The 13,795-nt window shown below is 51.1% G+C and overlaps 1 protein-coding gene across 1 annotated transcript; it reads right to left on the bottom strand.

Annotated features, from left to right (window-relative positions):
- Positions 1 to 622: 622 nt before the first annotated feature.
- On the bottom strand, positions 623 to 12,991 carry HBEGF (heparin binding EGF like growth factor). The gene is made up of 6 exons (XM_044226267.1): positions 12,701 to 12,991; positions 12,317 to 12,490; positions 8,811 to 8,988; positions 3,509 to 3,664; positions 2,396 to 2,490; positions 623 to 2,063 (listed from the first exon to the last, which is right to left on the bottom strand). Exons 1-5 carry the CDS (start codon positions 12,744 to 12,746, stop codon positions 2,418 to 2,420), a joined length of 627 nt encoding a protein of 208 aa, XP_044082202.1. The 5' UTR covers positions 12,747 to 12,991; the 3' UTR covers positions 623 to 2,063; positions 2,396 to 2,417.
- Positions 12,992 to 13,795: the final 804 nt, after the last annotated feature.

Raw genomic sequence — 13,795 nt, 5'->3', positions numbered from 1 at the left:
TGATGGCTCTGGCTGTTCTGTTGGAAATGGGCTGCACAGGAGCAAGGTGGAAGACAGCAGTCCCAGCCAGAAATGACTATGAGCGTGACCAGGGTGATGGTAGGAGCAGTGATCAGCTGTGGCTGCATTCAGTATATATTCTAAATGTAGGTGTGATAAGGTCTGTAGACAGATTGGTTGTGGAACATGAGAGGGAAGTCAAAGTGCCCTGTTTCCACCAGGGACAATGCTTCATTGCATAGAGAGCACAGGACCAGGCCCTGAGTCCAGAGTCTATTGACCAAATGGGTGGATGTCTTTCCTGATTACAGCTGGCCAAAATTCCTACGTGAAAGGTTTCTTTTCAGTTGTCTCAGAGGAGGTAATATAAATCCTAAGACAAATAATTGCAGTCAGACTGCCCACCCCAGCTCTGTCACTTACCAGCTGTGTATCTTCAGGAAAGTTATATAACCTCTCTGAGCATCAGCTTTCTCTTCTGGAAAAATGGGACAATGATAGTATCTTCATCACACCGCAAGAGCATACGTAAAAAGGCCTGGCATAGAGCCCAATATCCACTCAAGGCTTAGGAACTACCTCTGTTAAACCAGTTCCCAGATAAAACAAGCAGACAGAAGTCTATGGAGTAAGGGTTATCTTTATTTGAATTGCAAAATATAAATATGAACCAGGTTTGGAAATACAGGTTGTAACAGTTCAGAAATGGCACCAGAAACTTCCAGAAGGGACCATGACAGCATACCTTTTTAGTTTTCGGTGAGGTGGGTGGGTTTACACAAAAGCCCTCCTCACCTCCAAACTCTGTAGTAATTGGTAGGTCATCAGTCAACCAGAACAGTCGGCTCCAATGTTTCCTGCTCCTCCTCAGCCTTTTTTTGTTGCTAAAATCTTCTCTAGACTATCCTCTGCTGCACTGACCCCCACATGGAGTAGCACCAGAAGAATGGCAGGCGTGAGAGAAATGTCTCGACACAGGGGAGAGGGAGTTCCCACTCTGTGGGCCTGGGGCCATCGGGGTTGAGGAGTCAGGAGAACTGCGGGCATGGAAGTCCAACCTCTTACAAGATTTGGCAGGGACAGGACACAGGCAAACACCAATATCTGTTGGTATGCTTGGACGTCAGCACCTTGGGCTTTCAAAACACAAACAGTAGACAATATCGCCTAGGCAAGACCGCAGTCCAACTCATAGAGAGGATCTGACAACTTTAACTCCTTTATCTTGACTCTACTGACCTCCTGCTGTGGTACTGCAATTGTGGAAGATCTTTGGAAATGTGGACAGAGAGCAGATTACCCCAGATGGGTCACGGACCCACCTTGGAGTTGTGGCAGAGGGGTGTGATGCTGAGCCAAGTGGTGGGGTACACAAGGTCGAGGGCCAGGAAATTGCCAAAGTAACAGACTAGGCACTTGAAATATTATTGTTAGATTGTTAAAAACTAAATAAATTAACATACATAGAATAAAATAAATATATAATTTAAGAGGAATTTTACAAACAAACAAACAAAAAATAGTTGTTACTTTTCCGTCTGGGTAGAAGTCCCAAAATTCAGAGTTCTCAGGCTTGTTGTGTTTCACAGTTAGCTCGTCAAATCCTGCGCCAGAGGCTCCAAATGGCCGATCCCTTGGTGGCTGCATGAGTTCATGGCTTCTTAATCTTTGTTACTTTCTTCCCATCCACAAAGTTTTCTTTCATCCTCTCCTTCTTCTTTTTTATCAGGCAATGATCCCGGAGCATATGGAATTTAACCAGCATCTGAATCCAGAAGGTAATTGTTTAAACGAACTTATGGGGATGCGTGAAGTTTGGAGGAGGGAAATCAGAAGGACACGAAGGCCTCTTGCTTTTGCTTTCTTCTGACCAAGATCCCATTTTGACATAATCCATTTGGCACTTGAAGGCTCTGGTATTTCGGCAAAGCAATTATGGGAGGCCCAATCTAGACAGCAACCGGGAACGAAGGAGTCTTCCTGACTAGCTGTGACGTACTTTCCCTCTGCAGAGTCTACGATCAGCTGTGCCTTCTCAGAGGTAGCAGTCGTCCCGCAGATTCCTAAAGCACAAAAGGAAGTCATGTAAAGCTGGATCCAGTCTTAAGAGGTCTTAAGAGTCTCTCAGATCCAGTCTTATAAACTAGGGAGCTCATCTGGGAATGGGCAAAAGAGGGGACAAGGATGGGAGAAGCTGTGGTCTCAGGCATCTCTCTCAGGTATTTCTCTAGCAATTGTCACCCCGAGTGGAGATGACCCACTGGAAACCTTTTTGAAAACCATTCTGCAATGGGACTTTGACTCCATAGTAGCCTGCCCCCCAACCCCTAGGTCAAGAGAAGAATTCAGAAAGGAAGATGGTGATGGTGCCGTGAGGAAAACAATGGCCCATTACCTTGATTGAGCACAGGTCTCTCTCAGTGGGAAGTAGTCATGCCCAACTTCACTTTCTCTTCACTTTCCACATCATAACCTCCTCTCCTATGGTACCTGGAGGAGACAAGTTTTTGTGAGCAAGCTCTGCCTGATATGACAGGGTGCAGGTCCCAGAGAAGGTCCTTCTAAAGGACACTGCCATGGTAGTTCCCTCCATTACTTGGAAAAGCCAAGATGGTCTAGAAGGGAGTGCCTGGGTGGCTCAGTGGGTTAAGCCTCTGCCTTTGGCTCAGGTCATGATCTCAGTGTCCTGGGATCGAGTCCCACATTGGGCTCTCTGCTCGGTGGGGAGCCTGCTTCCCCTTCCCCCTCTGCCTGCCTCTCTGCCTACTTGTGATCTCTTTCCTCTGTCAAATAAATAAAAATAAAAATAAAATCTTTAAAAAAAAAAGAAAAAGATGGTCTGCAGCCCAACAGACCTCTGGTCAAAGGCCTGAGTGTCCCAAGGAATGCCTGTCTCTAACAGCAGGCTATAATTTGCTGAGAACTTTGACCTCATTTACATGATCCTCATACTATCCTCATGAGGTAGGTAGACAGATTCAGTCACTGTGAGATTATAGCCCTCAAAGAGACAGGTAACTTGGTCCAGGTCTTATAACAGATGAATTACACAGCTTGGAAATGGGCAGTGTGTTTGGTAGGTCTCCCCCAGGCTAGAACATAACCTGGACTGGAAGTATGGCCTGAGGTCGAGATGCCCCAGAATTGAAAGGCTATATCACCAGCCATGCTGTGTCTATCAAAGCAAACACTAATGTCATCGAAACACAGAGCAAAGGGAAAGAACTGCTGTGAAGAGGTAGAGCCATGGGTGGGTCACTAGGCCTGCTATGAAAAGCAGGACCTACAACGACCTGGCAGTCTTTGCCCTGGGCTCTGGACCCTGGACTCACGGCAGGCCAGAGAAGCTAGGTTCCTAGAGAACCTGTACTCAGGAATGTCAGTCAGAGTCCTAGCCTGGAATTTTGGAGGTTGGAGGGCTCATGCGATGATCACAGACAGAAGACCCAGAGGGAAGAGGAATGGGAGTGATTTGCAGAAACAGCTTGCAGGGGCCCCCAATACTCACCTAAACATGAGAAGCCCCACGATGACAAGCAGACAGACAGATGACAGCACCACGGCCACCACAGCCAGGATGGTTGTGTGGTCATAAGTATATAAGCGATTTTCCACTGGGAGGCTCAGCCCATGGCACCTCTCTCCATGGTAACCGGGGTGGCAGCTGATTCAAGACAGAACAAAGTGGAGATGAGCTTAGTGGTTTGGCCTCTCTCTACAGGCAATCAGCCTCCTGCCTGAGGCCATTACCAGCTCTCACAGCCTCACAGCCTATCAGTCCCTGACCTTGATCCCCACCCTTCCTCTATCCTTCTAGTAGGAGTCTAGGAAAAGGCAAAAACCCTCTGAAGGTTCTGTAGCTTTCCTCCCCATCCTTCACTCCCCCTCTCCATTCCCTCTGGTTCTCTGGATCAAGATTCCTGCTCCAGGCAGGGAAAAAGTGAGGGAGGACTTGAAGGTCCAAGCTACATATATTCCATGTGTTTATTTACTATATGTGTATTGGGAGCCCCTCAGAAGACTTAGGTCTGTGAGCTGGCAGGTTGAGCTGAGGGGACTGGAGTATCACTCCCTCTAGTGAGGCCCCTTAACTCTGACCCAGAAATAAACCCAGCCTTCTCCACCACGGCTTCCAGCCCTCAGTTCCTCTCAGCCACGGCCCATCCTATTAATAGGTCCTGTTCCTTTGCCAGGAGTCATTTTTCTCAAGTTCCCTTCGTTTAACTCCCAGCTCCCTCTGGGTGCAGGGTCCACTTCGAGAGCTTCACATCAACTTGTGGACTCTGAACCTTGGGCTATCTGGCCTCCTCCATCATAGGACAAAGCAAACAAAACCAAGGTAACTTCTTCTTGCCCAGCTATCTTGCCAGAGCATGGAAAATGTCATGAAAACAACCCTCTGGCTTTTCACACCAAGAAATCAATCAGTTAGCAAATGCCTCTTGCAACATAAAGCATTTCCTCGAAGCTCTGAGGAAGACTTGGAAGCACTTTCTGTTGAATAAAACATTCATGTCCCTTCCTGCATCCGAGTGCCCAAGAGGCCCTTTGATGTAGGTGGCGGCCCCCCATGTTACAGAAGGGCAGAGCTATCCTCCCCAAGGTCACTCAGCGGAGCAGATGTGTGGTCTTGGTTTGTCTGACTCTGAGCTCAGTGTGCTCCCCAATCCTACCCACAACCGCACTGGCACCATCTGCCTGGAGCCTCCAGGCCACTGGCTTGCTGATGGAAGCACAGAGAACCGGGTGGCCCTCTATTCTGAGCTGTGCCTCCACTGGGAAGCAGGTGGTGCGTGTGATACCTCAGAGCAAGGAATCCCTTCTTGGCAAGAGACACCCCGGAAGCGGACCTTTCCGGACCTGGCAGCCGCAGGGGGGCCAGGCCACCCCTGACGAGTGCCAAGCAACTCTCCCTGCCTCAGCTCCTCTTGGGTACTTTGGGGGAACCATCCCCCTGCAGGACAAATGGGGGTCAGTCCCGCAGACACATAGCAGGGCAGATGGCTCCATGCCTTGACTCTTCATGAATCTGTTCCCTTGGCCAAGATGGGCAAAATAAACACCCCCATCCTGACAGGATACGGAGGAAGCTCTCAGGAGTCCCCCTGGAAAATCACTTATGCATAACAATTTACAGTTCATAAGGCCCTATCCCTATCTGCTAGCTCAACTGAGACTCATAACATCGGGTAGGCAGGTACAGCCCCATTTTACAGATTGAAAGATTAAGATTAAGTATCAGAAGGTGTGATTTACCAAAAGTAGCACAACTAAGAAGCAACAAGACTAAGACTAGAAACCAGTCCTAGCAGATTCCAAATTCATGATTCTTTCCACTCTGAACAGCGCAGATTACCCCAAGGAAACATATCTGATGAAGTGAGAGGTTCCTGGGGCTGTCTGACCCTGGTCTTTGACCTATTATTATTAACTTGAATAATAAATAGCAAGCATTAAAGGCTTACTGTGAGCCAAGTACTCTGTGCTAATTGGTTTACAAGAATCATTTCATTTAATCTTAAAAACGTCTCTGTGAAGTAGGAGTTAGTCTCCCCATTTTAAAGATGGAGAGACTGAGGTTTAAATTCTTAGCTAATTTGCCCAAGATTACACAGCTAGTGAGAGGTAGAGCCAAGACTCAACCCAGCAATCTAGATGACTCTTTCAGAGACTATGCCTTCCTGGGTTAGGGGTGGGGGAGAAGGGAAGTTGAAGCTGAGGCTGTTTTTCACTTCCAGCCATCACTCAAACCCCACAGGTAGTTACTCAGATGATAGAAATAAAGCTTGGTCTCAGAGTCCCGCAATTCCGTTATATAATCCCTCCACCCCCACCCTGAGTCAAAAGGATAATAATGTAAACATCCTAATATTACCCACCTCCCCCTCCCTTTGCAAATGACTCCTGACTTCCCCAGGGAAGGAGGGGGGGTGAGTACGTTCTAAGCATCCCGGGTGGGGACAAGATCATGTGTCTTGCTCAGAGCCAGCAACCCACCAAACTGGAACGTGTCCCTCCTACAGATGTTTGCGACCTATTTCAGAACTTGTATTACAATGGGAGTAAGAACCCTCTAGGGTCCAGAGACTCTTCCAAGCAGGGTTTCTCTGCCCCTACTTCATGCCTTGCTGCTATTTCTAGCCAGGTGATCTTGAGCAAGTTACTTTTACTTTTTCAAGCTTTGGCTGACTCGTGTAAAACATTATTAATAAAGAACTATTTCACCAGAGTATTGTGAAGATCAAATGAGATGTTACGCTTAATAGCCCTTAACAAAAGACCAAGTCCCACATATGGGTGAGTTATTATAAAACAGGACTCCAGAAGGTACTGTCCTGAGGAACAGGGCCCTGAAGTCTGATGGAGAGAGAAGGGGGCTCACCATTCCTTCTCAGCATCTGGCCAGGGAGGCCAAGGGAAGGCCCCGGGCCTGTCTCTCTTCCAGCTGAGTTCTCCTCAGCCTGACTGCCTCTAGGTTTCCTCAGGCCACAGGAAACTTTGCAGCCGGTTTCTGGGTCAGCAGCCAGTCAGGAGCCCCAGGAAACGGCTCTCTGAGGGCAACTTTTGGCTGGTGACATAAAAGGGTTTTCCTGTAAATGGTGGCTGCGGAGGACTGGTTTAGGAAGCCAGCTAGCCTCAAGCTTCTCAGGGCAGCGCGGGCACACCCTGGCTGGCGGTTCCAGGGTCTAGAGGGAGGGAGGAGCAACAAAGGGCCCCAAATGTAGGTGCCGGGCTAGCACACTTCCCCACACCAGGAGCTCTGTGTCTTCTTGCTGCACTCTGTCCTGAGTGCCAAAGGCCAGAGGCAGGAGGTAGCCAAAGCTTAGACACAATCCAGCCCCTAGAAAATCTGCCTAGGAAGCAGAGACAAAGTCTTCAAATCAGATTGCTCTGCTCTTAGGCTGGTAAAAGCCTTAAGAGACCTCAAACATAACAGCTGTCCTCTATGAAATCCTATTCAAACTCTGTAAGGACAGATAGGGAAGAGGAACACAAGCCAACAACACCCAGTACAGCCTGGGGGCATGAAAGGTATGCTGGACTGGAAGTCAGGCACCTGAATCCTTGTCCTGTTTCCATCCATTTATTTAGCTGTTGATCTCAGGCAAATCACTCCTACTTCCTGGCTCTAGTTTCCTCACCTTTCAACTAAAGATAGCAAGTCCTGCCAACTCCCTGCCTAGGGCTTTCGAGAATCCTAGGACACGACTGTAATTCCCCATTCCCTAGAATAGCTGGTACCAGGTAGGTACTAAATATGTACCTGCTGGGCTCAGCTCATAATAAAAGTTAATTGGGAAGTTATGGGGTAAAGGAGAGAAGGCCTTATCACCAGTAGGACCACCTTGGCCCTGGGCAACCTTACCTACTGGCTTTAGCTAGTGGATCAAGCCCAGCTGTCCAGGATAGCAGCCTTAAAAGGTTCTCAGCCGAGCAGTCCAAGTCCATCCACCAAAGCCCTGGGTCAGTTTGGACCAGACAGAATCCTGGCCTCAATTCACCTTGACTACCCTCAGAGTTACAGCCTCCAACCTGTGCTAATGATGGCGTTTCACAAATTGAAGACAAACATTTCCTACCCTGTCCCAAGACTTTGGGAAGAATACTACTACGGGGACTGTCTATGTTACTCCAAAGCAACTCCCTCTAATACCAAGATCCTGACAAGGATGTTATAGGGAAGGACACACAAGTGATCATGGACATGGTAGAAAGTGGCAGGTCTGTCTGCCAATTGCCAAATACAGAGGAGCTTTGCTATCTGAGATCAGATAGGACAAGGAGGGAGCTTTAAAAAGACAAGGGATTGGTACTAATCCCAGTAGAAGATATGCCAGGCAGCCAACCTTCTTGACAGGTTGAGAGGTGGTACACAGCTAATAGCCTCCCGGCCCTGTCCAGAGCCCAGGTCTCAGAGCCTGTTTCTCTACAGAGGAAGAGAGTGGACATTTGTAGTCGAATGTGGGTGTTGGCCCCAGGCACAGCAGCAACACTATGCCTGAGAGCATGGCAGTGCTGTCATCCCCAAAGGGGTGCCAAGGCAGCCGTTTGCTGGGCTTGGCCTTAGCAGAGTAGCTGAGGAACCCAGGGCCCCTCCGCCCAGGGAAAGGGTGGTGCTGCCTGACCAGGGGCTGATGCCTACTGGGTTGGGTTCCATTTCCTGTTAATTTTGCACAGAGGACGTGTTCTCCCAATCCCATGGCCAAAAGGCCAATACCCACTATGTCCCCCAACATCCTGGTCCTTGCGGGGATGAGGAAGAAGAAACGAAGGGGCTTCTCCCTGTTCCCATTATGACTGCTTTCTGTATAGTCCAGTCATGCCTTCGAATCAACCCACACGTGCTCTCATATGAGTGCACATATATCCGAGCACACACACATCTGCACGGCGTGAGTCCAAATGCACCTCGGGGCTTGGGAAAAGAGGCTGCAGGAGCTCCCCTCCGCCCGGGAAGCCTACTCAGCCCTGTGTTCCACTGGCTTCTCCCATCTGAACTAGGGCCTGAGGTAGGACTGAAGGACCTGCCTTCAGGTATCAGCTCTCCTAGCCACACCCTTGCCCGAACAAGCAGGAAATGTCCCCAAGGATGAAAGAGCGTCACAAACCTACACCACAGGAAATTACATCCCATGCGGGGGAGAGACCCTTCCGCTGACTAAAAATATTTCCCCTCCTCCCAACTTCCGCCTGAAGATTGAGAAGAAACTGGGTAAAATTATGAATTCAAGGAACAGTGACAACAAGGAACAGCCACGTGACTGACAAAAAGTGTGCTGAGCACAGTCAGCCAGGGAAGGGACACTCACATGCAGGATGGAGCCCGGAGCTCCTTCACATATTTGCATTCGCCATGGATGCAGAAGTCCTTGTATTTCCGAAGACAAGGGTCTCTCTTCCTCCCTAACCCCTTGCCTTTCTTCTTTTTTTTCCCACGCTCCTCCTTGCTGGGTGTGGCCAGAGCCTGTGGCTTTGAGGAGAAAGCAGCTGCAGGAGAAAAGTACTCTGTTAAGTCTTTGACTCTTCCTAGGGGAAAGACCCAGAACAGCACCCTGTCTGGAAGGAATACGCACACTCTGATCCCACCTGAAGTCAGAGGACTGGGGAAGGCCCCCTTGCTCAGTGCCTCCCAGGGGGCTAAAGGAAGACTAGGCAGAACCACCAGAAAGCAGTAGAGGAAACAGAGGCTACAGGGGTCCCAGGGAAGGCATTTCTCAGGCTCAGTTTAAGAACTTCATTCGAACAATGCTAGCTTCTGTAAGTAACTGCCACTGACTGGGCAGTTCCAGCAAGCTCTCCCCCACCCCACTGTCCATCCCCATTGACTCCCCCACGCCCACTTGGTGCTATTTTGGCCTTAAATCAACCTCATTTCCTGATGTTGCACTCAGTGACCCACTTGCAGGAAGACAGTGTCAGAGATAAAAATTGCTTCTGGAGAAGGTACTTGGAGGGTTTTTTTGGTGGGGGGGGTGCTCCTAAAATAACAACAGTGTCCATGTCCAGACAGCCCCCTCTGAGGCATCCATTAGCACCAGGTTACCATAAGCCCAGGCCAGAGCCAGGCTTAGGGATTGCAAGCAGGCTATCCCTGCTTTTCGACTTCAAGCAGAATATTTACCTGGCTCTGTGTCCTTTGTAGCTCACTACTTCTCTCAAAGGTCTATTACATTTACTCCTAAATGTCCTGTTTATAGCTCTCTAGGATGGATGAGTATAGTGTGTACATGGGGGCAAAAGATGGAAAGTAAGGAACCCCAGAAGGAACTGGAACAATGATGACCCCCCCCATTCTTTCCACACTTCAAAGGGGGGGGGGGAAACAGCCTCACACAGACATCCAGCCGGGACAGACCATGGGCTACGCCCATCAGCCCATCAGGGGTCTGACGCCAGTCCTCTCTCCCCTGCTCCCAGAACAAAAAGATGTGCCTGCTGCCCATAACTGTAGCCACGTGTCTGGTGTAAGCACGAACATCATACATAAGACTGGAGACCCAGGGTCCTCAAGTAGGAAGTAACTTGAAAGAATATCATGGTTTTCCATTTTCAGATGAAAAACTTGAGGTCCCAAAAGGCAGTGATTTGGTAAAGGTCATGTAGGGTTGAGATCAGAAATGTGGTCTCTGGATTCCATATCCAGCGCTCTTTCCCAATATAACCAAACTGCTCACACACCCCTGTCCCTTCCCCTGGACAAGTTTAGAGCACCTGGGATGTTGAACCAGGAATGAGATAATAAATGGGCTCTGAAGTTGGCACACCTGTGCTCCAACTTCAGCCGTGTGATTTTGAGCAAGTGGCTTAATCTCTCTGAACCTTGGGGTTCTCGGTAAGTAGTGGCTAGCACAAGTTCAATCTTAGAGGATTGCTATAGGATTAAGCAACCCACAAGAGTACAGTGATTGCCTAGAACACACTAGGTACATAATAATTGGTAATAGTTATTAATTTTAGATGATAGGATCCCCAGACCTGAAAAAAAGAGCTTTCGCCAAGCAAAGCCAAGAGAAGGGAGAAAAGGCAGGTGCCAGTAGTGCCCCAGTCCCGTTCCCTCTGGTGTAGACCCTAGTCCCTTCAGAGCTCAGAGGGTGAAGTAGATGCTCAGAAAGACCAGAGCTGTGGTAAAACTGTGGCAGGAGGGGCAAGCCAACCAGAGAGGAAGAGAGTGACAGGGTGACAGCGACGCTCCTGCCAGGGACAAGGAGCAGTGAGTCAGGTTCTGCAGAGGTATGAGGAGCAGCCGTGTGGGTGGAGGGTGAGTCACAGCCCAGCTCTGCCCAGCCTAAGAGGAGAGGGCTTGGAGAATCCAGGTTGTTCCGGCCAGGGGTGACCCAAGGAGGCTATGGGGAGAGGACGAGGGGTGGCAGCTCAGGCTCAGTTTGGGAGCAGACATTTGATTCATACGAAGCAGAGATAGCACCTAAGGGAAGCTCTGGGTAAGGCAGGGCTGGAACAGGTGGGTATCTTTCCAACCAAATTAGTCATTCTGGCGCTCCAGGGCTCAGTCCCTGCTCCACCCTTAAGAATCACTGCAGGTGGCTGGAGGCAGGCAAGTGGGCAATGCTGGAGGCTCTGGGCTCAACCACAGGCACATCTGCTATGGTGTGGTCATGACGTCAGCACCCGCACACGAGGGTCGTTTCTGATGAGTCTGGGGAGACCTACAGCTCAAATCTCTCCATCTGTCTCTGTCTCCCTCTCTTTCTGTCCCCCTAGAATATTTTTGGTCAGACAAGGACCTACACCACCTCTGCCCCCCAACACACACATGGTAGGTCTGAGATCTCTGCTCAGAGCCCCAGAACCTAGAGAGATTTAGAGAGTGAGAGATAAAGGGACAGGGAGAGAGAAGTGGAAAGAGAGAGAATTAGATGGAGAGGAAGGAACGGAGGAAGTGTCTTTCTCTAAACTGGGAGAGTAGGAGCCTGGAGATGGGACGCCGAGGCTCAGAGGATCCCACCTGGTCCTTCATCCCTTCTCTCAGGGTCTCAGGGTGCTCCGAAGGCTTTGGGTAGGATGTGTAGATACCCTGCATTTCATTATATCTCCCTAGGGACACTGTGCCCACTGCTCATAGGCTCCCAAGGAGGTGCTGGCCTCACCCTCCTCACCTGGGGGACCAAGAGTTCATTGCCCTCTGTTTCTCTAACCTGGAGACAGGTAGAGAACACTGCACACCTCTACTACGCCCCTAGGCTCTCCACATCTGTCATTTTATACATGATAGTCATTTGATGGAGGAATTAAGACTTGCACCCATTTTGGGGCGCCTGGGTGGCTCAGTGGGTTAAAGCCTCTGCCTTTGGCTCAGGTCATGATCCCAGGGTCCTGGGATGGAGCCCCACGTCGGGAATCTCTGCTCAGCAGGGAGCCTGCTTCCTCCTCTCTCTCTGCCTGCCTCTCTGCCTACTTGTGATCTCTGTCTGTCAAATAAATAAAATCTTAAAAAAAAAAAAAAAAAAAGACTTGCACCCATTTTTACGTAGAAACTCTACGGAAAGCATCCCAACCATTCCTCCTTGTTCCTTACTCCAGCTTAGCCCAGAGCAAGACCCCAGACACCTTACCTTCTCCCTAAGCTCTAAATTACCCAGAACGGCAGCAACTCAACATGTGAGACTTAACAGCAAGAAAGACAGCGGGACCCACATTTCAAGATCCCCGAGTAAGCTGGTCAGGCTCAGCAGCTTTTCCTTGAAGTCCTCCATGAATACCCCCAACCCATAAGCACGCCCAAACAACGGGAAGCCTCGATCTACGTATTCTTCAATTGCCCAGAGCGGGCTCGAGGATGGGCAGCCCTCACACCCACCTCTTAAAAGGTCCAGGTCTGTCTCTTCTAAGTTCAGGACTTCCCTGCCCCGGCCACCTTCCGGGGCCAGTAGCTGGTCTGTAGATTCGGTGGGAGAGTCCAGGTTGCCGGTTCCAGCTGCCAGCCCTCTCCGAAGCCGCTCCAGGCTCTCGCCAGTCACCAACGCCGAGAGCACTGCGGGCGAGGGGCGAGGCCGCATCAGACACCCTCTCCAGACCCCCGGTTGCCACGCACCAATGCTGGCGCCCGCCTGCCAGGGAGCACGGGCCCCACCAAGTGGCCCGCGCTGGGGTCGCTGCAGCGACCTTCCCCGGTGCCCCCCAGCACAGTGTCCCCCAACCCCCGCCCCTCCCCGACCTCCGGGGACGTCGGCAGCTCTCTCACCTGCAGCCAGAAAGAGCTTCAGCACCACCGACGGCAGCAGCTTCATGGTCCTAGACCCGGCGGAGGCGGCAAGGCAGCAATCACTTCGGAGGCGGCGGCCACGGGGCGCTGGCACGGGAGCCGGGGCGGGCGGAGCGCAGGAGATTCGGCCGGTTTCGGTGTGCCGGCGGCCTCTGGGTGCAAGCCTAGCAGGGACCTGCGTGGAGCTGGCGGCCGCTGGGCGTCTGTCTGCTCGCTCTGTCCGTCCGCCCGCCCAAGCCCCTGGAGTCTCGGTCAGGCGAGCCACCGTCCGCCCGCAGGTCCCTCAGTCGACTGAAGGCTCCCGCGAGCGCGGCTGGGAATAAGGCTCCGGGAGGCGCCGAAGCTCCGCCCTGCCCCCCGCCCCCCTCCCGCGCTGGGCCGCTCGCCCGGCTCCCGGCGCCGGCCGCGCAGCCCCCGCAGCCCCCCACTCCGCGGGCGCCGCGCGGGGGAAGGGGGCGGGAGTAGGAGGCGGCGCTCACATATTTTGGGACCAGGCCAGGGCCGCCGCTGCCTGACTGTGGGAAAGACTGCTGACCGGCAGGTGGCGGGGACCAGTTCCTACCTTTCCCCAAACGCTTGTCGCGCTGCAGCCTTGTGACTGCCGAGCTGAGCTCTGTCCTTGGACACCCCTCGTTCCTTCCTTCTGTTCCAGGCCTGGTCCCCTCCAGCCATCCCTGCTCCACACCAGGGATCTGCACCCATGTCACCTTCTGAAGGGTAACACTCGCGTCTTTGCCTAGCAACACCGTAGGTAGTAAATAATTAATTCATGTATCATTTAAAAATTGGACACATGAATGCCAGCAGGTCTCCCGAGCCCAAAGTAACGGGAGTTGCAGTTGCAGGCACTTGGTATCAATCCAGCGAAAGCAAAGGAAGTTAGTATTCTAGCTGCTGGAGTGGCTTCCCTCCACATTTCTCCCAAGGAACACAGTCTCAAGACCATTAAGATTTTTGAACTACGGATTGTAATTCCCAGGCTTCTGGGATCAGAGAGACAATGGCTGTGCAACATGCCTCATAGTATTCTGTCTTGGAACACCCTTCTTCCCCAACATCAAAACTGAGACCCTC

The sequence above is a fragment of the Neovison vison genome, chromosome 1 (assembly GCF_020171115.1).
Source record: "Neovison vison isolate M4711 chromosome 1, ASM_NN_V1, whole genome shotgun sequence".
NCBI classification, from domain to species: Eukaryota; Metazoa; Chordata; class Mammalia; order Carnivora; family Mustelidae; genus Neogale; species Neogale vison.
This window is presented reverse-complemented; position numbering and strand designations above follow the sequence as displayed.

What these genes read in the sequence shown, in the direction of transcription:
- HBEGF (XM_044226267.1), bottom strand. Translation starts at nt 12,746, where the DNA reads ATGAAGCTGCTGCCGTCGGTGGTGCTGAAGCTCTTTCTGGCTGCAG. An exon ending in AGACCTGGACCTTTTAAGAG is followed by an intron (nt 8,989 to 12,316) that starts GTGGGTGTGAGG and finishes TTTCTCCTGCAG; the next exon opens with CTGCTTTCTCCTCAAAGCCA. An exon ending in GTGGGGCTTCTCATGTTTAG is followed by an intron (nt 2,491 to 3,508) that starts GTGAGTATTGGG and finishes TGTCTCCTCCAG; the next exon opens with GTACCATAGGAGAGGAGGTT.